The 25120-nt window shown below is 43.5% G+C and overlaps 1 protein-coding gene across 2 annotated transcripts in view; it reads right to left on the bottom strand.

The window, feature by feature from the left end:
* Positions 1 to 4770: 4770 nt before the first annotated feature.
* LOC139263894 (transmembrane protein 196) overlaps positions 4771 to 25120 on the bottom strand; it is a 69024-nt gene continuing 48674 nt past the window's right edge. For both annotated transcript variants that reach the window (XM_070879963.1, XM_070879964.1), the window contains one exon: positions 4771 to 5319. In XM_070879963.1, coding sequence (XP_070736064.1) covers positions 5257 to 5319 — 63 coding nt within the window. In that variant the 3' untranslated portion in view covers positions 4771 to 5256. The remainder of the gene's footprint in view (positions 5320 to 25120) is intronic.

Here is a 25120-nt window from a genome sequence, read left to right as displayed (position 1 = left end):
CTAAACAAATTCCAATCATTATTCGAGCCAGGCATCGGCAACTTCACAGGCACTAAAGTGCAGATCCATCTAATCCCCGATGCACGAGCTGTTCATCACAAGGCCCGAGCGGTTCCATACATGATGCGAGAGAAAGTCGAGATCGAGCTGGTCAGACTTCAACGAGAGGGGATCATATCACCAGTTGAGTTCAACGAGTGGGCCAGTCCAATTGTTCCGGTGTTGAAGAGCAATGGGACGGTCAGAATCTGCGGGGACTACAAGGTAACGCCGAGTCTCGTTACAGGACCAGTACCCACTACCCAAAGCAGATGACCTGTTTGCAACGCTAGCAGAGGGGAAGTCGTTCACCAAGCTGGATCTAACCTCTGCTTACATGACACAAGAGCTGGCTGAACCTTCGAAAAAATTGACGTGCATCAACGCGCACAGAGGACTGTTCACATACCACAGATGCACTTTTGGGATTTGTTCGGCGGCGGCCCTCTTACAGAGGAACATGGAGAGTCTGCTGAATTCAGTTCCGCGCACTGTGGTGTTCCAAGATGACATCTTGATCACTGGCCGCAATACCACTGAATACTTGTACAACCTGGAAGAGGTTCTCAAGGAACTGGTCAGAGTGGGACTCAGGCTGAAACGCTCAGTGTGTTTTCCTGGCACCAGAGGTCGAATTTCTGGGGAGAAAGATTGCGGTGGACGGCATCAGACCCACGGACTCCAAGACGGAGGCCATCAAGAATGCCCCCAGACCACAGAATATGACGGAGCTGCGTTCATTCCTGGGACTCCTCAACTATTTTGGTAACTTTCTACCGGGGTTGAGTACTTTGCTGGAACCATTGCATTTATTGCTACGCAAGGGTGACGACTTGATTTGGAGTAAAGCTGAAGTGACAGCCTTTAACAAGGCCAGAAACCTGCTATGTTCCAACAAGTTACTTGTGTTGTATGACCCGTGTAAACGTTTAGTACTAGCTTGTGGTGCATTTTCGTACGGGGTCAGTTGTGTTGTTACAGCAAGCCAATGGGTCACGCAGATTGCAATTGGTTGCATATGCGGCCAGAAGCTTATCTAAGGCTGAAAGAGCCAATAGAATGGTTGAAAAAAAAGCATTAGCATGAGTATACGGAGTTAAGAAAATGCACCAATACCTATTTGGGCTCCGGTTTGAGCTCGAAACCGATCACAAGTTGATCATACCGTAGTTCTCATAATGCAAAGGTATTAACACCAATGTTTCATCCCGCATCCAAAGATGGCCACTAATGTTATCTGCGAATGATTATGTAATCTGCCACAGACCAGGCTCGGAGAACTGAGCAGATGCCCTCAATCGGCTATCTTTGCCCACTACCGGGGTGGAAATGCCGCAACCCGTAGACTTGCTCCTTGTAATGGATGCTTTTGAGAGAGAGGGGTCACCCATCACGGCTTGCCAGATCAGGACCTGGACTAGCCAGGACCCGGTGCTATCACTAGTAAAAAGCTGTGTCCTTAATGGGAGCTGGTTGACGGTCCCACGGGAAATGCAAGACGAAAGTAAGCCATTCCATCGACGCAAGGACGAAATGTCCATCTATTCTGACTGCCTCCTATGGGGGAATCGTGTCATTTTGCCAAAAAAAGGCAGGGAAATGTTTATACGCGACCTTCACAGTACCCACCCAGGCATAGTCATGATGAAGGCTATCGTCAGGTCACATGATTGGTGGCGCGGCATTGACTCGGAATTAGAGTTATGTGTACACCAATGCAACACTTGCTCACAGTTGAGCAATGCACCAAGGGGGCCCCACTGAGTCTGTGGTCATGGCCCTCCAAACCGTGGTCAAGGGGCCACGTAGATTTTGCTGGCCCCTTTCCAGGAAAGATGCTCCTAGTAGCAGTGGACGCTTACTCTAAATGGATTGAATGTACAATAATGTCATCATGTACATCCACTGCCACCATTGAAAGCCTCTGGGCCATGTTCACCACCCATGGTTTGCCCAACGTCCTTGTTAGTGACAATGAAACTTGATTCCACTAGTTCGGAATTCAATGAGTTCATGACCTGCAATGGCATCAAGCATGTTAGCTCTGCGCCGTTCAAGCCCACATACAACGGTCAAGCGGAACGGGCAGTCCAAACCTGCAAGCAGAGCTTGAAACGCGTTACGGATGGTTCCCTGCAGACCCGGCAATCTCGGATTCTGTTCAGCTACCGCACGCGACCCTACTCGCTTACCGAGGTGTCCCCTGTAGAATTGCTAATAAAGAGAGCACTCAAAAGCAGGCTCTCCTTAGTCCACCCGGATCGCAACGATCATGTAGATACCCGGCGTCGCTGGCATAACATGCACCATGACCGCGCAGCTGTATCACACGACATTGAAATTAATGACCCTGTGTTTGTTCTTAATTATGGTCATGGTCCCAAATGGGTTGCTGGTACTGTGTTAGCCAAGGAAGGGAATAGAGTGTTTGTTGTCAAACTTTTGAATGGACAAACATACAGAAAGCACTTGGATCAGACCAAACTGCGATTCACTGACAACCAAGAACAGTCTGAAGAGGACATTACCATCATTGATCCACCCACACACACTCAACCAGCAAGAGACCTCGTGGTCAATCACGAGGATGAACCCACCATGCCCGACAGTCTGATCAAACCATCCACACCGCAGTGCAGCAATGATCTGACTGACTCACCCATGCCAGGACTTCAACTCAGGTCATCAACCCGGGAACGTAGAGCCCCGGATCTCCTCAACTTGTAAGTAACTTGTAAATAAGACTTTGGGGCGGGGGGGGGGGGGGGGGGCGGGGGGTGCGGAAAAGATGTTTTGTATGTAAACATTACCAATGTGTAAGACTTGCCATCAGGGGGCACACCTGTGGGAGACCCAAGGGTCACTGCACACCCTGGGCAAGCAGGTATAAAAGGCAGTCTACCATGCTGCCTCCTCACTCTGGAGTTACAATAAAGAGACCAAGGTCACAACAGTTTGAGCTTAAGATATACAGTCTTGTGAAGTTTTTCTAAACTTAACACTGTGAGTGATTGTGGAGGAGTTGCGGCGAATGTTTTGTGGTGGAGGAACGGCGAGAGATCATGGTGGAGGAGTGGTGAGAGATTGTGGCAGAGGAGTGGTGAGAGATTGTGATGGAGGTGCAGAGAATGTTTGTGGCAGAGGAGTGGCGAGAGATCATGGTGGAGGTGCGGCAATTGAGAATACGGGCTCAGAAGAGCCGAGGGCCCAGGGGCAGCATGGGCCAGCCCACACTGCAATATGTGTGCACATTGGTCCATGCAGCAGAGCAGGTCTCCAGTCGTCCTGGTTTACCCTTGCCACTGGATAAAGACCGAGCTCTGTCAAGCCCAACGAACACCACACATTAAAAAAAATCGTCGCACAGGCATCTTCCACCCCTGGAGTTCAGGACTGGAATATTGGGTCCTTCATTGAAACATCTGTGAACTCATCCCTTTTGGTGTGGAAGCAAGTCATCCTCGTTCGAGGGACCGCCTATGATGATGATGATAATTTGTGCATAATAACGAGGAACGCTTTTATCCTCATCGTTATTTTTACAGCAAACTCCGGTTCATTTCCTTTGCAGATTCACAGTTGCTGGCAGCCCTCGAGTACTTTGACCAAATGACTACTATTCTATGTTTGAGTGTAGATAGCAAGTGTTGACAGACTAGTTGTCCATATGGAGGATATCACAGCCCACCCTAAATTCACAAATGCACACTATCCAGTTGCAGTCATTGGATAAACAGCAGCAGGAATCATGACTGATTTTTATCCTGTCCTATTCGAGGGATTCAGAGGCCAATTGCAGCACCCATACCTCTGTCCTCGCTGAAATCAGCTGACACAGCTCAGTCCAGGTATGGAACGGGGAAAATTCTTGGTCCAGGAATTTTATCAGAGCTGCTCCCACTCTGCTGCCATACCTTTGCCGGAAGTATGGCAGAAATCTTGTTTACGCGGGATCATCTCCAACAAAATTACCAGCCTTGGTCTGTGTGGTTCAGTAGTACTGCAGGCATTATGTTTACTGTACCACAAGGAGCATACTTTAATACATTTAATAATATTTAGTAATGTTGATCAGAAGGTTAAAGAATGGTATTTAGAATACGGTACCAATATTTGCCATTCTACTTAGCAAACAGTTATTTTTGCAGTAACTTACAGCATTTATAGATCATGACACCACATTTGATGTGGCCTCTCACAGAGACAGAAATCACACTTACTTTTTGTGGATTGTAGAAGGAGAAAAATACTTCATTCTTAGAATAGCACCACTGGTTCACAGTTATTTATTTTACTAATAGTAAATATTTAGTTCTACAAGATTTGTAAAACATCATTCTTGGCCTGAATTTGCTGTAACCTGAAATCATTTCTCAGTATCATCTGCATCAAATGCGCATACCAATAAGCACCAACAGAACAAAGCAACCACACAACAGCAAAATGAGTGCACAATTGGAGATAATATGGCATAACAAACCCTTACTCAAATGAGTATATGAAAAAAAATCCTCATTATCATCTTATTAGTTCTCCACAAACAAGGTAGGAATAATTTTACATTTTAAGAGAGAGAAAAACAAGTTTAATAAACCACACTGTAGGCAGATGGCACCATGTTTATTTACCATGTTATTTGTTCTGAAGATATAATAACATTTATAGAAAAATAGTGATTCATAAATTTTGAATACAGAATTAAACAACAAATAGTTGTATTATTGTCCATCTCTTACTCAGTTTGTACATATTTTTTAGTGCAGTCAGCATAGATAAAGTAACTTGGAAATTGTTTTGTTTTAGTATTGTTAGCATTCCATAAAAATTACTTTTGAATATCAATGATCTTTCAAGTTTAGTGCTTTCTTTGAAAGCTAAGGATAATTGGTTCTTGCATGCTTCTTGGAAAGTCTGTTGAGTGATGTTTCGTGTCTTTGATTTCTCACAAAATATTTCTTAACAGAGACACATCTGGCTCTTTTGAATCTCCTAAACATCTTCCTGAAAATGCAGTGCTTATTATTCCTTAGAAGCTGAGAATGCTGGGCTACTCTGCTGGTTCCAGCAACAGGTAGTGCTCAATGTTCATCAGATGGTCTTGTAAAAACCTGAACTCCAGACTTTGGTATTAATAATTACAGGATATGTAAAAATATCACATTCGTCATGCAGCATTACATTTCTGTAAAAGTCTTTATCTGTGAAGTATTCTTTTCATCATGTTGGTCTTCCATTCTGCATAATTTGTGGCATTCCATTGCTTATGTTATCTGGGATGTCCTGTACATGAAAATAATAATTAAAACAGTTAGTTTGGTGATTCTTTTTGTATTCACAGGAATTGGTGAATGTACAATATTAATAATATGTGATTGGTATTAAACTCAGCTGCAGGAGGGACGTGAAGAGCCATGTTAAGGAAGTGATATAATGGAGAATGAGGTCAGGAGAGCAGGCAGGGATTGGGTTATAGTATGAAGAGGAGATAGGAAAGACAAGAACACTATAGTAACAGAGGAGATAAGGGTATCAACTTGATTTCAGGCACTGCAATGCACTGAAGTAGAGTAAGTGGAAACTTGCATTGATGATTATATTACAAAAGGTTATATTAGGATATTCTGTGGGACAATTTATGAATGGTAACTTTTACTGTAAAAATAAAGTTAATAGGGTGCTGATTTGTCTACCAGGAGCTAAGATTGAAAATACTGAGGAGAAACTAGATAAGTTAGTGCAGAGAGTGGAAGGAGTTTCTTTTAGTGGGGAGGGGTGGGGGAAGGGGCGTGGAATAACTAGTTTGATACACAGGGTTCCAATGAAGGAAAGTGAGATTCTTTGGGATTTTCATGGGGAATGTGGTCGTCATTAATAGATCGCTGTGTAATCATTCATGAGGGCACTCGGGAATCCATATGACCAATCTGACACTGTTGATGCAACTAAACAGTCAGATTTGAGAAATTAGTTATTAATATAGAAGAAATTAAGATTAATTTAAACTATTTATGGAGGGGAGAGGACCCAACACCTGTTTTAGGCAACCACTAGGGACATCTGAAAATGGCCCAACCCAATTTCATGTTGGATGTTTTCAGATGTCCTTGGGCGCAGGATGTTGATCTCCGTACTTGGGCCTCATTGCACCTGTTTTACATCCGTTAAGCTAGCGCAACAAGATTCAATTTCTACCCCATTGTCCTTTGAATGGATCAATAGGGTAATTAAAGTGGGACTAAGAAAGAAAAACAAACTATAAAAAGATTATAAAGAAAAACAAAGTGGAAAATTTGAGAAGGATTATAGGAACTTGCTAAAGCAAGGCAAGAGATTAAAATGAGAGATGCAAAAAATGCCTAAATTAAGCACAATACTGAAACACATTTTCAATATTATAACTAAAAGTAGCTAAGACAGGCTGTTGGTATTCTAAAAGATAAAAAGTAACAATGAAACAGTAAATATAAAACAGTTAGGCCGAGAAAGTTGAACATTTAGCACCAGCTGTTAAGGCCTGTTTTGAAGAAAAAATGGCCACTGCCTCACTTCTGCCCTTTTCTGCCATGGGATGTGACGGCTGCCATGTTGGGCAGGTCAGCAGCGCTGCCATTGCCTGCGCTCTCCGCATGTATTTTAATTACCAGGAGCATGACGTCAATCGGCCGAATTGGTGCATGCTCAGCGATTTTGGATGCTGTCACTCCTCTTACTGTCCTCTCCAAAGTATGCCCATGTGTGCAACCATTGACAGTGCATAGAACCAGGAGAAAGCAGTGGTAAGCTATACAGTAAACAGCTGATGAAATCACTTGTAACCATGGAGAACTCTGACTATGTAATTGGAGTGAAAACTGCTTTTAATGAGATACACCTAAACTCCCCCTGGTCAGTCAAATGCTTTTAAATTAAACTATACTGTACTACAGTTGTAAAAATCTCAGGCAAAAATCAAAGCTGCATTTCCTTAAATATTAAAAATTGGGTTTTCTAAGTTAGGAACTGATAAAAAAATATTCAAAGTTTTAAAATCTGTTTTCAAAAGGCCAAGAAATAAGGAAAATTAAAGAGTTCTTCAAAAGTTTGTTGTTGTTAAAAATGTAATTGAATTCTCTTCTGCACGATTTACACCAGTAAACCTGTGACCAAGAGGTTCATGTTTCCCTTTTCAATTGATTTCTCATGCAACAGTTTGATGACATCTGTGCCCCAGTCTTTCACTGTTAACAGGTGACTGCCTGAGAATGCCAAACCGATCCTTTAGACACGACCTTCGGCCTCCTGCTGATATTACTGTCAAAAAGAGCGCATTTTACAGGAGATTTCGCACTCCGTTCATTTAAATCAGCAGGTAGCAGCAAAATACCGGTGCTGTCTATACTCTTTCTGCAGGCGGTATTAACCTTGGCCCGTGGTGGCACCGCCCGTTTTCGGGCTTAATTGAATTTCTAGGCCTTAGAATCTATCAACTGAATATTTGGTGGAAGTATTCATCAAAGATGGCAACACTACTTTACCATCCCGTTTTATTAATACATGCAATTTCCTAGAAAATGTTCAAGTCAGTTTGACAGAAATGCAGGGTAAGTTAAAAGAGCTATGGCTAACATATTCCTTGGGTCAGATAATGGGGCAGAATTTACCGCCTATATGATGGCATACTCTCAGAGCACGCCGTCGTACCACCTTTGAAATGGACAGAAAATTCTGGATTTCCACGCATGTGCTAAATCCCGAACCTGCGATCTGTCATGTTCCAACGTGACAGATCATCGGCTCTGAATGTATTATCCTCATTACTGGCGCAGAGTTGAGATAATTGCCACCAACTGCCGAGCAATTACGCATGAAAATTTTACGGCTGATGCTGGAGCCTGTTGGGACACCATACTTGTGAATTCTACAAATTTGAGCGATATCCTTATTGGTATTGTCAGAAAATAATACTCTGATAGCTTTAGTTTTAGGTCGGTCCACAAGCTGTGCAGCTTTCTTCTCACTATGTAAATACAGAATAATTGTGAGGAAAAGATCGACACTTTCAAAGTTGTGGTCATCCGCCTGCCAGTTTTTCACAAGCAACTAGTTTTGGGCGACAATAAACCGACAAATATATTTCTGCTAACTTCTGTACATTACCTCTCTGCCATTGCTAAACTGTTTGTAATTTTGAAAAGCTTTTATGATGCAGCGTGGCTGGATGTGGCTGTGATTAAACACTGCAATGTTGATACTTGTAACCCCAATACCTATAAGAGGGTAGAAACCCATCAAGGAGATCAAAGCCTCAGTCTTAAATTGATCCAAATAGACGTCCAACTTTCATTACACTCAAATCGTTCATGAATGAATTAAAGAATGTAAGTGTCATAGAATAATGTGGCAGTCCAAGCACACTGGGTCGAAGGATGTTGTTAAAATGCAATGGTCGTCAATTAATTCTCGTGCTTCCACACAGAGAATATTGAACTACAGCAAACTACTGCTTGTGGGATGTACAGTCAGTAATTTGTACAGTATGCAACCACATAAAACACTGTGAGTGACAACAATATAGACTGGAGGTTGAATTAAACACGATCCCAGTGCATTTTTTAATGTTTATGTTTGATCCTAATTCCATCTTGAAGAGGTGTGCACTTCATTAACATATTTAAATCAGGCCCCACAGTGCAATTGGAAGCCTGATGTAAATCTAACTGCTGCCGGCCAGGTTTCCAGGGCTTGGGAAACCCGGCAGTAAAAGCGAGGCGGGAGCTGCCTGCTCCAGAAGGTAAGTCCTTTTTATAGCAGCGTTTGTGGGCCAGGAGGAGCAGGAATGCCCCCTTTGGCCTCCCTCCTGCTGATTGTGGCTTCTCATTAGCCCTTTCTGCGATTGACAACCTTCTACACACCCAAGCCCCCATCTGCAGCCTTCCCCAGGATCCAATCCAAGCCCCCCCACCCCACTCCAAACCCCCATCTGCAGCCTGCCTTGCAATCCGATTGCTGGGAACCGCCCCCAAGGGCCTCCTGCCGCTCTTTTGCTCATTGGTTCAAAAAAACATAATCATAAGTGCACAACAAATAGAAGTGAATAAACATGAGACTAAGGAAAGAACCTAGAAGTGATTTCAAATCTAGACAATATAACAAAGGAATTAAAAATACTAACAGAATTCTAATATGCAGTGCAGTTTTATACAAGGTTACGCTAATGTCTTACAATGAGCTGGCCAGAACACAGAGTACTGCATACCACAAAAACACACACACATGTATATATATGCAAAGAAGAATAACAAGACTGATCCCAAATGTACAAAGGCTAGATGAGTTAAGTTCCAGCTCTGTAGCCTAGAAACAAAGTGCTGTGGGGCTTGTAGGGGGCGGGGGGTAGTGGAAGGGGGAGGGAAGGGTGTGTGCCTCTCTGAAGTGCGTAAATGATTAAATAGTTTAGATTAGATAAACCCAGAATATTACTCCTAAGTAAGACAGGAAAGAAAGACCAAAGGATGTAAATGTAAGTGAACGAAAATGGCATTTAAAACATATCAGGGATGAACTTTTTATTCAAAGAATGTTAACTTTTGGAATAAGTTGCTGGGTAAGATGGTAGAGACAAAAAGCATTGGGGAAAATCAAAATGCAGCTCGATACTAAAATAGCAGTGCTAGGATACTAAAGAGATGAACATGAGAGGGATCAATGGCCTTTTCTCAATAACCTATAAATTCAACCAAGCGATCGTAAATGTGCATGGATTAAGTAATAATAGATCGTTTACACATTTAGTAATAGCAGTTTCTCATGATTTTATATATAGGGTCTATTTATACCATGGTTTTGTTGCTATTTTGAATTGTGATTTTAAAAATGAGCAATTCTTTCAAAAGGAAGGTGCTAGTCAAATTGGTAACTTTTGGGAAGAGGCAGAAGAGGAGAGAATATATTTCCACAATAAGTCACACCAAAATATCCAATATATAAAAAACCATCATTACTAATACTAAGGAGATAAAGCAAACCTCTGATGGATATAACTTTCAACAAATAGGAACACAGCAGTGACTTTGGACGAGACTTTCCACTATGATTGCTATCGTCTAAAAATGGGCGATATTTACAGCGTTCGTGGATTTTTTATTTTTCAGGATCGATGGAATATCGGCCATTTTTAAAACTGCTAGTTTTGCCTTTTTAATTTGGGCGATAGTCTTAGCAGTGTGAAATGAGCGATAGCAATGTATTCAGTCGTGCAAGGCTGGCGTCCATAGCAACAGTCGTTCTGCGCATGCGCTTTTTTTTTCAGGCAAAGAACTTTTCCCATGATTTTGGAGGTCAGGGGTCATCTGCACATGCTCACAAGGCAAAGGGAGGGAAAGAGAAAGGATTTTTGTTTGAAGGAAGGTTTGTGGAGGGGGGTTTGTGAATTTGAAGGAATTGAGAAAAAAAGTAATCAGATGATAATCGGTAATGGAGATGGAACACAAGGAGTCGGGAGAGAGTGTTGGGGAGGTTGGAGGGAGAAGGAGGGCGAAAGCCTTCTCTGAAGTGGCGAACGAGGCCTTAGTTCATGAGGTGGAGACTCGGTGGGTCCAATTAACCCGGGCTGGGCGTGGGAAACCCTCCCCCAAGAGTATACCAGTGAATATGGGCAGATATCGCCGCGATAGTCTCATCCGTAGCCCACGATAAAAGAGAGGCAGACCAATGCTATGAGCACTGGAACAGTCTTGTTTCATCCACAAGAGTAAGTATTAAATTATTGAATTGATAATTGTAATGATGCACTGACTCATTAATTAGAATATAAGTCTGCCATATTATAATGAAGCTGGGTAATCTTGGGTAGCTTCCCTGCTAAGGTTTGGACTGAGGTTGGAACCTCTGCCCTTTAACTTTAATCTTGCTGAGATGCCTTAAACTTAATCAACAGTATTAATTATTATTTAAATGCTTTGATCAAAAATTGGGGCCAAAGGAATGACTGGAAACAGACAGACCACAAACATTCAGCATTTCTACCACTTTAGTTTAGAAGGAGAATTATTAAATTATATCGCTGCTTGTGTGCTGTGAACAATACTTTAACTTGGGCACCGTCTTGTTTTTAGTTAGGTTGGTGGATGGGGGCACGACTCAGCGCTGAGGGGGCTGCTAAGGTTTGTCCAGAATGTGTCTCTCCAGCTGCTGTCAGTCACACAGTGACTCAGCCTGGACTAGGGGAGAGCTGCCCTGGCTCACTGTCTGCCCTGGGACACTTTGGGATATTAACTCCGGACACACGGAGGTCTCCGAGCACACCCAGGGACATGGTGCCTCCTCCCCTCATGGTCCTGCCATTGCAGAGCTCACCAGCTCAACAGCGGTCCTGATCCCCGCTCCCTCCCCACCCCTCAGGGACCTCCACTGATTTCAAAAACCTGGCTCCCTCCCCTCAGGCGCCGAATGGCATGGCCCGTGGATGGGTCCGTTCCTGGGGATTGTACGTGAGAGAGTTGGTGTCAAGTGTTAGTTCCTAAACACAATCTTATTAAATATTTTCTCTGAACGTAGATATTATAACCATGCATCCATTGGATACAAACCATCTTAGCATATAACGTTAACGATGAATAGCATGTGGGGTGACTAATTCTGGATTACAATATCTGTTGTGTTTTTGTAATAGTACCTAGGCAATTAGCTTATGCCATGCTCTTGTCACGTTTGCTGAGGAAGATATCTAAGAATCAGGCGGAGCGGAGGCGAACGGGAGGAGGGCCTGCTGACCTTTACGCATTGATTGATCTCGAGGAGTGTGCTGCAGCTTTAGTAGGCATGCATAATCGTTCTGCCACCTGTGGTGGTGCAGATCCCGTTCTTGCGCCACGTGAGTAATGTGTAAATTAGTGATAATTTAAAGTAATTTAACGGCATTTGATTTTAATATATGAATGATGTAATGTTATGCATGCAGCTTCTGTACTCTTCTGTACTCTCATGTTAATTATATGTACCGTCTCTTGTTCATATTAAGTGCAGTAGTGTTGTTCCTCGTACATATGCTTGCACAGCGCATGCATTCTCATGTCTCCCCTTCTCTTCTACTAACCTCAGTTATGTTTTCCAGCTCTCCAGGCTCCCCAGTCGCAATGGGCGGACCCTGGAGCATCACCCCAATTGCTGCCAGTCATGCTGACCATGGGGGAAGAAGAAGATACAACCGAGGAGGATGATGATGAGCCTCAAGTGTTGTCTGTAGTACCTGCGGCCACATCATCCCCAACAGATGAAGTAGCGGGGCCAAGCGGCTTGCAGCAGGGCACTCCGAGTTGTCCAGTGCCCACGCCGACCCCGCAGAGGTTGGGTCGGCGAGGTAGACACGTGCAGCTACAGGCAGATGTGAATGAGGACATGGTGTCTCTGTCGAGGGTGAGTGTCGACATTGGGCAAGAGCTCCTCCAAGCAATTGATGGGTTGATAGGCAACATTGCCACACTCACTATCTGCTAGAATCTCGGAGGACATGGAGCAGATGGTTGCGGCAATGCGTCGAACGGCCAACTCTGTCGACGCCATGCAGTAGGCGATAGTTTCGGGATACAGCACTGCACCCCAAGGTGTCGTACCACCAACAATATCAACAGATGTGAGTCAGGAGCAAGCAGTTCCTTCTGACTCGGGAGAAGTTTCTTTGGAAATGTCTTCTCCTCGGCCCCCTGAAGTCAATTTGCCAACGTCAACCCCCCACAGCAGCAGCCCTCGAGGTGCTCTAATGTAAGACGACTTGGCCCCGTTACTAGTGGCGTAAGTGGGAAAGGGGGATTGTGAAGGGGGTTAAAGGTAAAGGAGGGAAGAATGGCCACAGGTGGAGGAGGGCTGGGGGGCGCATAATCTATTTTAATAAAAATCGTTGACTGTTCTTATTGTTACTAAAAATTTGTTGAATGTGTTGGGGGTAGTGGGAGGGTGTTTTTGTAGTGTTATTGTTATTTTTAATTTATTGTTAAGTGAAAAATGTTGTTGACAGTTGAGGCTGGGGGGAGAGTTGGGTGTTGTAGTTTGTTTTATAAATTTTACATCAATTGTTACACTATTAAAATTTTTTATTGAACTTTACAATTGTTGTGCAGTGTCTTCTAATAACTTAAGGTTGAACATTAATACAAGGGTTGCAAATAATGGGCAGGCCAGGCCGGGCTAAGCAAGAATGAAACTTAACGCAACTGTAACTGTCGTCAATGTAACTTCACGCAAAGTGTTCCTTTATGAGCGACTGACGCAAAAGTATTGCAGCTGCGTAACTACCACAGGGCTTTTCCAGTGATGTGGTGGGGGGAGGTGGGGGAGGGGAGGGGGCGGGGGGTGGCATGGATTCATCACCAGGCTGATTGTCCTTCCCGAGGTCCTCGTCCTCCTCCTCCTCCTCCACTTCTGCCTCCCCGCTCTCCTGAGGTGGACCGGCGGTCCCATCTGGCAATTATTGTCCTCTCCTGATAGCTAGGTTATGCAACATGCAGCACACCACAATGAACTCAGCGACCTGCTGTGGGTGGTATTGTAGGTTGCCTCCTGAATGGTCCAGGCACTTCAGAAGTCCAATTGTCTTTTCGACGATATTGCATGTGGCTATATGGCTTTCGTTGTAGTGCTTCTCGGCTTCTGACTGGGGCTTATGCAGAAGGGGCGTGAGCCAGCTGGCAAAGCCATATCCTTTAACCTACAGCATCCAACTGTGACCTTGTGGCTGACTCTTAAGCAGGTCAGAGACAGTGCTCTCACGCAAGATGTGCGCATCATGGTTGCTCCTTGGAAAATTTGCATTTACTGCCATGATCATTTGCTTGTGGTCGACAATGAGCTGCATATTCAGGGAGTGGAATCCCTTTCGGTTCCGAAACACCTCTGCATCCTATAAAGGTGCTCACAGGGCGATGTGCGTACAGTCTATTGCTCACTGCATCTTGGGGAAGTTTGTTATTCTCAAGCACCCCAAAGCCCTCTCACTCTGTGCCTCCCTGGTCAAAGGGAAGTTTATAAAGTCCATCCTGAATGCGTAAAGGGCTTGAGTCACCTGTCGAATGCAGCAATGTATGGCATGCTGAGAGAGGCAGCAAATATCGCCAACTGAGGCCTGAAAGGAGCCAAAAGCATAGAAGGAAAGTGCCGTACTAACCTTAACCTCAACAGGCATTGCGGTCCTGATGGTGTTGGTAGGCTGCAGATCTCCCTTAATTAGCTGGCATATCTCACTGATGACTACCTTTCGGCAACGCAGCCTTCTAATGCACGTGTTATCGAACAAATCCAGGTATGATCGCTTATCCTTGTAAATGCATTGGGTGTAACGTCTCCTCCTCCTCAGCAGTCTGCCATCTCTTTGATTGAACCTTCTCCCATCTCTATTTTGCAGCATGTGATTAGTGATCAATGCTGGTTGAGAAATTACAGGCCCTATCACTATAAATTACTATAAATGCCCTAATATGTCTTCAAAATTCTTAAATTGTCCTCAACAAATAAAATATAAACTCAAAATTAACCACAATGATGATTGGCAAGATTCTAAAACACCCTTAAAATCACTACAAATTACTTCAATGCCCCCATCGATTTGAAGCAGGCTTTTATTAAACATCCTCCATACTGCCGGGTTAAGGTCAGGTGATTGCAGCTTTTCTTGACCGTTTTTTTGGAAGAGCGATCGTTTGGGCGCAATATGGGTGAAATGCGGAAAGTAGCGCTCGGCGATAATCGGGGCAATATTTGGGCGCTATTTTCCATTATAAACAGTATTCTGGGCCTTGCACAAGTGATGACGTCAGATTTTATAATAAAAAATAGGCCAGGCGATTCAGCTCATTCCTGTATGCTGAAAGTTGCGGCGGCGATAAATGGGCGATAATTGGGCACTAGTTTCCATTTATCATCAAATATGGGCGATAAACTGAATCTTGGCGCTTATATGGGCGATTATGTGCCGAAAGTCTAGCCCATAGCTATATATCACTTGCATGTCTACATCAGGCTCTTGAGTTTTAGAAAAACGATTTAAACAGGGATTTATGATTTTTATTGTTTACATTATAATTCTGATTGGGTTTCATTTATAGAAATGTTATTTTTGTCACTTTTTATGTAATTGTAAAATCCACTGGAACCCACTTAAGAATCAGTGCGGAGCAAATCCCTGTCAACAGTATAGAAAATACGATTCCCCATATTCAATACCATTTCCATTCACGACCAAGTCACGTGGCTTTTTGCAGTGTTTCCCTGACATACAGATAGGAGCTAAGTAACACAAACCTGCAGAGGCTGGAATTTGAAATAAAAATAGAAAATGCTGGAAACACTTTGCAGATCAGGCAGCATTAATGGAAAAAGTATGGTAGGGTTAATGTTCCCCGTTTAACCCTAACTTTCTCTCTTTCCACGAACTGGCTGAGTGTTTCTAGTATTTTCCAATTTTATTTTGGAGCTAAGTAAACCAGTCTGCTGATCTCAACACTTTTCCCATAGATTTTGGCTCTGGGAGAGTGGAATACAGGTGCCAATAGCAGAGATCAGCAGTATAAGTAAACAAGCCATTCTATTTTGAAAGGATCTTCCAAATGCACTGTGAAAGCTGGACAGTCTTCACTTTACTTTCTTCATAATGGATGACACTTTAAAGACCTCTCTTTTAAAAAACTGGATTATTTTAATTCCTGCTTGTAATAAGCTAGAACAAATGGGAGCTGTGCCCCAATGCAGCTTTAAGATCAAGTCTAGAACAATAAATCAAATTTGATGTAAATATGCAGAATCTACTTTCAGTCCATGGGTTTTCATATCAACCTCATTCCCTTTCTTTAACTAAAATCCTCTGTTTCTAAAATCATTGCTGCCAAGTGGCTTTTTATGGGTATTGATCAAGGGGCCAAAATTGCTCTCCGCCCCAAATGGGGCAGATAATTCGAATTAAATGAAGATTCTCCGCCAGAATCGATGGGGCAGAGAATCGATTGAAATTGCCCTCTTTAAAAAAAAAACTCATTGGGGTGGCTGAGGGGCAGAAATGCGATGTCATCAGTGCCGCACTGAGAATGACAGCATGACACTGATGACGTCAGCATGATGCAGACATACCGCATCATGCTGACGCGTAGCAACGGCCCTCTCCTTCAGTTAAAGGGGAGGGCGACTGCGAACTCTGTAGCCACTTTACTGGCGCCCACTGGGTCAACAGGGAGGCTTTCAGCCAAATCAGCAGTCTGGCACCCAAGAGGGGATGCCGGGCTAATTGTTGGTGGCCCGGCTGAACCCGTGGTCGCCACTGTCGAGCTGACTTCAGAGTCGGCTGACAATTAAAATAAAATGGCGGCCGCAGTGATGCGCCCTCCCATTTAAGGGCAGACGTGCTGCCCAGCCACTGGCAGCTTCCCGCCAGGAAAAGCTGTCGGGGGCACCGAGTGACGGTCCTTCCGCTCCCACAGGGCAATTTCCCTCAAGGGGCGGAAAGGAGTCGCCACCAGGCGGTGAGGGGTCGGTGCTTGCCCAACGGGGCAGGAACATGGGGTGTGGCAGCGCACACGGCCTGGGGGAATTTTGAATTGGTCAGACCATCAGTCTGCCCCCGGTTGGAAAGGTCTTACCGTCTCATTTGGATCTTAAAGAGCGGGGCAATTTCAGCCCCCAAGTCTTTAATAAGCTGAACACTTATTTTGTGAATGATTCAGTCACTAGAGTTTTTCGAGGCCCATATCAGAATTTTAGGGGGGAAATTTTACTTCCTGATGCACTGGGAACGGTGGGGTCTGGTAGCATGCGTCCTTCATCATTGACAGGTTCCCCACCAGATTAACAGACTTGGCTTCCAGTCGGGTGGGGAATGCTCTGGAGAAGACCAGGTCATTCCAATCCCTGACCCCGGGTGGGAATCCAATCCCAGGGATCCAATCCGGGGTGGGAGGCCGAGTGGTTCTATCAAGAGTCTGATGATAGGGGAGTTGGGGGTCTTGGAGGAAGAACTCCTGCGTCTCCAGGCTCAAAAGGAGTGCTCCCCAAGACAAGGAGTCCTCGCCTTGCAGCAGCTGCTAGTCCCGAGGCCCGGGAAACACGGCTGGCCACAGTTAAATCCGAGGCTTCCAGCCTCATTAACTTATTTAAAATGTCAACCTGCCTCCTGGGAGTGGGTTGGATGCCTGCCCCTTGTTCCGCCTCAATAAAACCCAGAAGTTGGCGGGTTGGGGCTGGCTTTATTGCACTTTTAACCTCCCACCTGCACCCATTCCCACCCACTCACCTATGTTAAAATTCCCCCCTTAAAGTATGCAACATCCTAGGAAGAAATGGTGAAAGGGAAAATAAAAGCAATTGGAAAGAGCAAGTATAGAAGGTAGAAATATATGAGGATAATGTACAAATAAAAAAGTGTTTGACAAAAGGGATAGCATGTAGAAGGGATAAAGGGAGCACATGACTAAAATCTAATTGACCAGTTATAATTAGGGAAAAGGCTAAGTTACAGGGACAGGATGTTAACTTGGAAAAGAAAATCAAGGGAAAAGGAGTAATGTTAAATATATGAACAAGAAAATAGTAAAGTGCATGTATTGCAATGCTCAGAGTGTGGGAAATAAAGTAGGAAATTTGAAGCAATTATGTCAGAAAAAGATATAGATTAGCACTAACAGAAACTTGGCCGGGTAGGTGTGGAAAATAAACATATTGGGCCAGACTTTACTTTCAGTGGTGGATGAACAACGCTAGCCATTTGTTACACTTGCAATAGCCCACAGACTTTCAATTAGATTTTGCATTGAAACTTATTGTAAATTAGAGAACCAAAAAATGCACGCTCTCTACATAGCATCTGGGACATGTGTGAACAGGATAAGCAATTGTGTATCTCCTTATCCAATCAATTTGAAGAATTTTTAATGAAAAGCGCAGAGTCTGAACGAGGAAGTGTCAGTTAGAATATTGAATTCAATGTCAAATCACGTACAGAAAGCAAAATAAGGAGGGAAAAATTATTGGATTAAGAGAGAGAGAAAAGAGACAAAGAAAAAGTAAAAATAAACATTAAAAAAAAATCTCCAACAATAATTCAACTCTGAAGGAATGAAACTCCACATTTGTAAAAGTGAATTTTTAATGCCAGAGAGGTTGTTTGGTAGCAATTAAGACTTAACACAGGGTATTACAGTGGAATGGGCACACCCTAACTTTTTCTGACAAGTTTGGTTCCTATCTCTGAGATAAATATAGGAACTTCATGTGGCTCAATGTATTTGAACAGTTAGTCAGACACCGAGTTACCATTTACCCCTTCCCTCAATGACTATTTGTCCTACCTGTGACAGAGTCTGTGGCTCTCGTATTGGACTGTTCAGCCACCAAACAACTCACTTCAGGAGAGGAAGCAAGTCTTGATTTATGATGATTTATCGCACAGCTTTTGGAGGTGAAATCGGACAGGAATTTCCGGATTTCCATGTTTAACAGTGCATGTCCAGTCATGGAAGTTGCTGTCCAAATTCCACATAAATAATGGTGATTATTGTTTGCCTCACCGTTATCTCCACCACAAGATTCAGCCCATAGGGTTATAATATTTAGTAGCAACGGAACATGTTGGAACAGAGGAGTGACAATATTAGTGTAGAAGACTTATGTACACAAAAGAGAGGTTCAGACAGTCCATATGGCTAGAAGACAAAGATGCAAAAAGTGATGGATACATTAGTGAGGTTGTACTACAGACCTTCTTGGAGGGAAAGGAAGAGGAAATCTATACACAGATCAGGGAGATGAGTCGGATTTAAAAAATATATATATTGTTCTAGGACATTGTAATAATGTATTGACGTGGATAGAGAACTGGTTGGCAGACAGGAAGCAGAGAGTCGGAATAAACGGGTACTTTTCAGAATGGCAGGCAGTGACTAGTGGGGTGCCGCAGGGCTCAGTGCTTGGACCCCAGCTATTTACAATATACATTAATGATTTAGATGAAGGAATTGAGTGTAATATCTCCAAGTTTGCAGATGACACTAAGCTGGGTGGCGGTCTGAGCTGTGAGGAGGACGCTAAGAGGCTGCAGGGTGATTGGACAGGTTAGGTGAGTGGGTAAACGCATGGCCGATACAGTATAATGTGGATAAATATGAGGTTATCCACTTTTTATGCAAAAACACAAAGACAGAATATTATCTGAATGGCGGCAGATTAGGAAAAGGGGGAGGTGCAACGAGATCTGGGTGTCATGGTACATCAGTCATTGAAAGTTGGCATGCAGGTACTGCAGGCGGTGAAGAAGGCAAATGGTAGGTTGGCCTTCATAGCTAGGGGATGTGAGTATAGCAGCAGGGAGGTCTTACTGCAGTTGTACAGGGCCTTAGTGAGGCCTCACCTGGAATATTGTGTTCAGTTTTGGTCTCCTAATCTGAGGAAGGACATAAGAACATAAGAACATAAGAATTAGGAACAGGAGTAGACCATCTAGCCCCTCGAGCCTGCTCCGCCATTCAACAAGATCATGGCTGATCTGGCCGTGGACTCACCTCCACTTACTCGCCCGCTCCCTGTAACCCTTAATTCCCTTATTGGTTAAAAATCTATCTATCTGTGACTTGAATACATTCAATGAGCTACCCTCAACTGCTTCCTTGGGCAGAGAATTCCACAGATTCACAACCCTCTGGGAGAAGAAATTCCTTCTCAACTCGATTTTAAATTGGCTCCCCCGTATTTTGAAGTTGTGCCCCCTAGTTCTAGTCTCCCTGACCAGTGGAAACAACCTCTCTGCCTCTATCTTGTCTATCCCTTTCATTATTTTAAATGTTTCTATAAGATCCCCCCTCATCCTTCTGAACTCCAACGAGTAAAGACCCAGTCTACTCAATCTATCATCATAAAGTAACCCCCTCATCTCCGGAATCAGCCTCGTTAATCGTCTCTGTACCCCCTCCAAAGCTAGTATATCCTTCCTTAAGTAAGGTGACCAAAACTGCACGCAGTACTCCAGGTGCAGCCTCACCAATACCCTATACAGTTGCAGAAGGACCTCCCTGCTTTTGAACTCCATCCCTCTCGCAATGAAGGCCAACATTCCATTCGCCTTCCTGATTACCTGCTGCACCTGCAAACTAACTTTTTGGGATACATGTACAAGGACCTCCAGGTCCCTCTGCACCGCAGCATGTTGTAATTTCTCCCCATTCAAATAATATTCCCTTTTACTGTTTTTTTCCCCAAGGTGGATGACCTCACACTTTCCGACATTGTATTCCATCTGCCAAACCTTAGCCCATTCGCTTAACCTATCTAAATCTCTTTGCAGCCTCTCTGTGTCCTCTACACAACCCGCTTTCCCACTAATCTTTCTGTCATCTGCAAATTTTGTTACACTACACTCTGTCCCCTCTTCCAAGTCATCTATGTATATTGTAAACAGTTGTGGTCCCAGCACCGATCCCTGTGGCACACCACTAACCACCGATTTCCAACCCGAAAAGGACCCATTTATCCCGACTCTCTGCTTTCTGTTCACCAGCCAATTCTCTATCCATGCTAATACATTTCCTCTGACTCCGCGTACCCTTATCTTCTGCAGTAACCTTTTGTGTGGCACCTTATCGAATACCTTTTGGAAATCTAAATACACCACATCCATCGGTACACCTCTATCCACCATGCTCGTTATATTCTCAAAGAATTCCAGAAAATTAGTTAAACATAATTTCCCCTTCATGAATCCATGTTGTGTCTGCTTGATTGCACTATTCCTATCTAGATGTCCCGCTATTTCTTCTTTAATGATAGCTTCAAGCATTTTCCCCGCTACAGATGTTAAACTAACCGGCCTATAGTTACCTGCCTTTTGTCTGCCCCCTTTTTTAAACAGAGGCGTTACATTAGCTGTTTTCCAATCCGCTGGTACCTCCCCAGAGACTTTTGGTAGATTATAACGAATGCATCTGCTATAATTTCTGCCATCTCTTTTAATACTCTGGGATGCATTTCATCAGGACCAGGGGACTTGCTTACCTTGAGTCCCATTAGCCTGTCCAGCACTACCCCCCTAGTGATAGTGATTATCTCAAGGTCCTCCCTTCCCACATTTCTGTGACCAGCAATTTTTGGCATGGTTTTTGTGTCTTCCACTGTGAAGACGGAAGCAAAATAATTGTTTAAGGTCTCAGCCATTTCCACATTTCCCATTATTAAATCCTCTTTCTCATCTTCTAAGGGACCAACATTTACTTTAGTCAATCTTTTCCGTTTTATATATCTGTAAAAGCTTTTACTATCCGTTTTTATGTTTTGCGCAAGTTTACCTTCGTAATCTATCTTTCCTTTCTTTATTGCTTTTTTAGTCATTCTTTGCTGTCGTTTAAAATTTTCCCAATCTTCTATTTTCCCACTAACCTTGGCCACCTTATACGCATTGGTTTTTAATTTGATACTCTCCTTTATTTCCTTGGTTATCCACGGCTGGTTATCCCTTCTCTTACCGCCCTTCTTTTTTACTGGAATATATTTTTGTTGAGCACTATGAAAGAGCTCCTTAAAAGTCCTCCACTGTTCCTCAATTGTGCCACCGTTTAGTCTGTGGTTCCAGTCTACTTTAGCCAACTCTGCCCTCATCCCACTGTAGTCCCCTTTGTTTAAGCATATTACGCTCGTTTGAGACACTACTTCCTCATCCTCAATCTGTATTACAAATTCAACCATACTGTGATCACTCATTCCGAGAAGATCTTTTACTCGGAGATCGTTTATTATTCCTGTCTCATTACACAGGACCAGATCTAAGATAGCTTGCTCTCTTGTAGGTTCTGTAACATACTGTTCTAAGAAATAATCCTGTATGCATTCTATGAATTCCTCCTCCAGGCTACCCCATGCGATTTGATTTGACCAATCGATATGTAGGTTAAAATCCCCCATGATTACTGCCGTTCCTCTTTTCACATGCCTCCATTATTCCCTTGATTATTGCCCTCCCCACCATGAAGTTATTATTTGGGGGCCTATAAACTACATCCACCAGTGACTTTTCCCCCTTACTATCTCTAATCTCCACCCACAATGATTCAACATTTTGTTCATGAGAGCCAATATCATCTCTCACAACTGTCCTGATATCATCCTTTATTAACAGAGCTACCCCACCTCCTTTCCCTTCTTGTCTATCTTTCCGAATCGTCAAATATCCCTGTATATTTAATTTCCAGTCTTGGCCACCCTGCAACCACGTTTCTGTAATGGCCACCAAATCATATCCATTTGTAATGATTTGTGTCATCAATTCATTTACTTTATTTCGAATGCTGCGTACGTTTTGGTGGAGTATTTTAATACTAGTTTTTAAACCATGATTTTTAGTTTTGACCATTCCTGCAGCCCCTTTATATTCAGTGGCCCTTTTTGTTTTTTGCCTTGGGTTTCTCTGCCCTCCACTTTTACTCATCTCCTTTCTGTCTTTTGCTTTTGTCTCCTTTTTGTTTCCCTCTGTCTCCCTGCATTGGTTCCCATCCCCCCGCCATATTAGTTTAAATCCTCCCCAACAGCACTAGCAAACATTCCCCCTAGGACATTGGTTCCGGTCCTGCCCAGGTGCAGACCGTCCGGTTTCTACTGGTCCCACCTCTTCCAGAACCGGTTCCAATGCACCAGGAATTTGAATCCCTCCCTGCTGCACCACTGCTCAAGCCACGTATTCATCTGAGCTATCCTGCGATTCCTACTTTGACTAGCACGTGTTACTGGTAGCAATCCTGAGATTACTACTTTTGAGGTTCTACGTTTTAATTTAGCTCCGAGCTCTTTAAATTCGTCTTGTAGGACCTCATTCCTTTTTTTACCTATATCGTTGGTACCAATGTGCACCACGACAACTGGCTATTCACCCTCCCTTTTCAGAATGTCCTGCACCCACTCCGAGACATCCTTGACCCTTGCACCAGGGAGGCAAAATATCATCCTGGAGTCTCGGTTGCGGCTGCAGAAACGCCTATCTATTCCCCTTACGTTCTTGCTATTGAGGGAGTGCAGCGAAGATTCACCAGATTGATTCCTGGGATGGCAGGACTGACATATGAGGAGAGACTGGATCAACTGGGCCTGTATTCACTGGAGTTTAGAAGGATGATAGGGCATCTCATAGAAGCATATAAAATTCTGACAGGACTGGACAGGTTAGATGCAGGAAGAATGTTCCAGATGTTGGGGAAGTCCAGATTCAGGGGACATAGTCTCAGGATAAGGGATAAGCCATTTAGGACTGAGATGAGGAGAAACTTCTTCACTCAGAGAGTTGTTAACCTGTGGAATTCCCTGCCACAGAGAGTTGTTGATGCCAGTTCATTGGATATATTCCAGAGGGAGTTAGATATGACCCTTACGGCTAAAGGGATCAAGCGGTATGGAGAGAAACCAATAAAGGGGTACTGAGGTGAATGATCAGCCATGATCATATTGAATGGTGGTGCAGGCTCTATGGGCCGAATGGCCTACTCCTGCATCTATTTTCTATCATTTCTATGTTTCTACTCATTGATTAGAACAGGGAGTAACTAAAGAAAAGGGAGTGGAATTATGTGCAGGGCTCCTTCCTCAAGCAATATGTGCATATGCCTACAAGAGGAGTGGTGTTGCTAGATCCTGCTGGAAAGACACATCAGATCAGGCAGGTATTAAATAAAGGTGTGCGCCTTGGGTGTTTTGACAACAAGATAATAAGGTTCAAGATTGAAGTAGAAAGGGTTAGTACAAAACCTCGGGCACCAGACTGGAATAGTGCAAATTTTAGACAGATTAATGATCTAGTTGAGGTGAGGTGGAAAGAGAAATTGTGACATAAGTCTGCAGATCATCGATATGATATTTATATAAAGGTTATTGCAAATATGTAGAATAAATATTTCACATTAAAAAAGGAGACTACTTCATGTTTAAGGATACAGTGCATAAAATGGTTAAAACATAGAAACATAGAAAATAGGTGCAAGAGTAGGCCATTCGGCCCCTTGAGCCTGCACCACCATTCAAAAAGACCATGGCTGATCATTCCCTCAGTTCCCCTTTCCTTCTTTTTCTCCATACCCTTTGATCCCTTTAGCTTTAAGGGCCATATCTAACTCCCTCTTGAATATATCCAATGAACTGGCATCAACAACTCTCTGCGGTAGGGAATTCCATAGGTTAACAACTCTCTGAGTGAAGAAGTTTCTCCTCATCTCAGTCTTAAATGGCCTACCCCTTATCCTAAGACTGTGTCCCTGGTTCTGGACTTCCCCATCATCGGGAACATTCTTCCCGCATCTAACCTGTCCAGTCTCGTCAGAATCTTATAAGTTTCTATGAGATTCCCTTTCATCCTTCTGCACTCCAGTGTATAAAGGCCCAGTTGATCCAGTCTCTCCTCATATGTCAGTCCCACCATCCCGGGAATCAGTCTGGTGAACCTTCGCTGCACTTCCTCAATAGCAAGAATGTCCTTCCTCAGATTGGGAGATCAAAATTGAACACAATATTCTAGGTGAGGCCTCACCAAGGCCCTGTACAACTGCAGTAAGACCTCCCTGCTCTTTTTTACTCAAATCCCCTAGCTTTGAAGGCCAACATACCATTTGCCTTCTTCACCACCTGCTGTACCTGCATGCCAACTTTCAATGACTGATGAACCATGACACCCAAATCTCACTGCACCTCCTACTTTCCTAATCTGCCACCATTCAGATAATATTCTGCCTTCGTGTTTTTGTCTCCAAAGTTAATAACCTCACATTTATCCACATTATACTGCATCTGCCATGCATTTGCCGCTCACCTAACCTGTCCAAATCACCCTGCAGCCTTTTAGCGTACTCCTCACAGCTCACACCGCCAGTTTAGTGTCATCTGCAAACTTGGAGATATTACACTCAATTCCTTCATGTAAATCATTAATGTATATTGTAAAGAGCTGAGGTATCAGCACTGAGAAAATACTAATATTGAAGGAAAGGGTATATGGAATCTATGGATATGATGTAAGTGAAAAAATAAGAGTAAAAATGCAAGTAAATAAGGAAAGAGGTTAAGAGAGGGATAAGGAAAGCAAGGAATGAATATGAGGACAGACTTT

The sequence above is a fragment of the Pristiophorus japonicus genome, chromosome 5, assembly GCF_044704955.1.
Source record: "Pristiophorus japonicus isolate sPriJap1 chromosome 5, sPriJap1.hap1, whole genome shotgun sequence".
In the NCBI taxonomy this organism is placed as follows: Eukaryota; Metazoa; Chordata; class Chondrichthyes; family Pristiophoridae; genus Pristiophorus; species Pristiophorus japonicus.
This window is presented reverse-complemented; position numbering and strand designations above follow the sequence as displayed.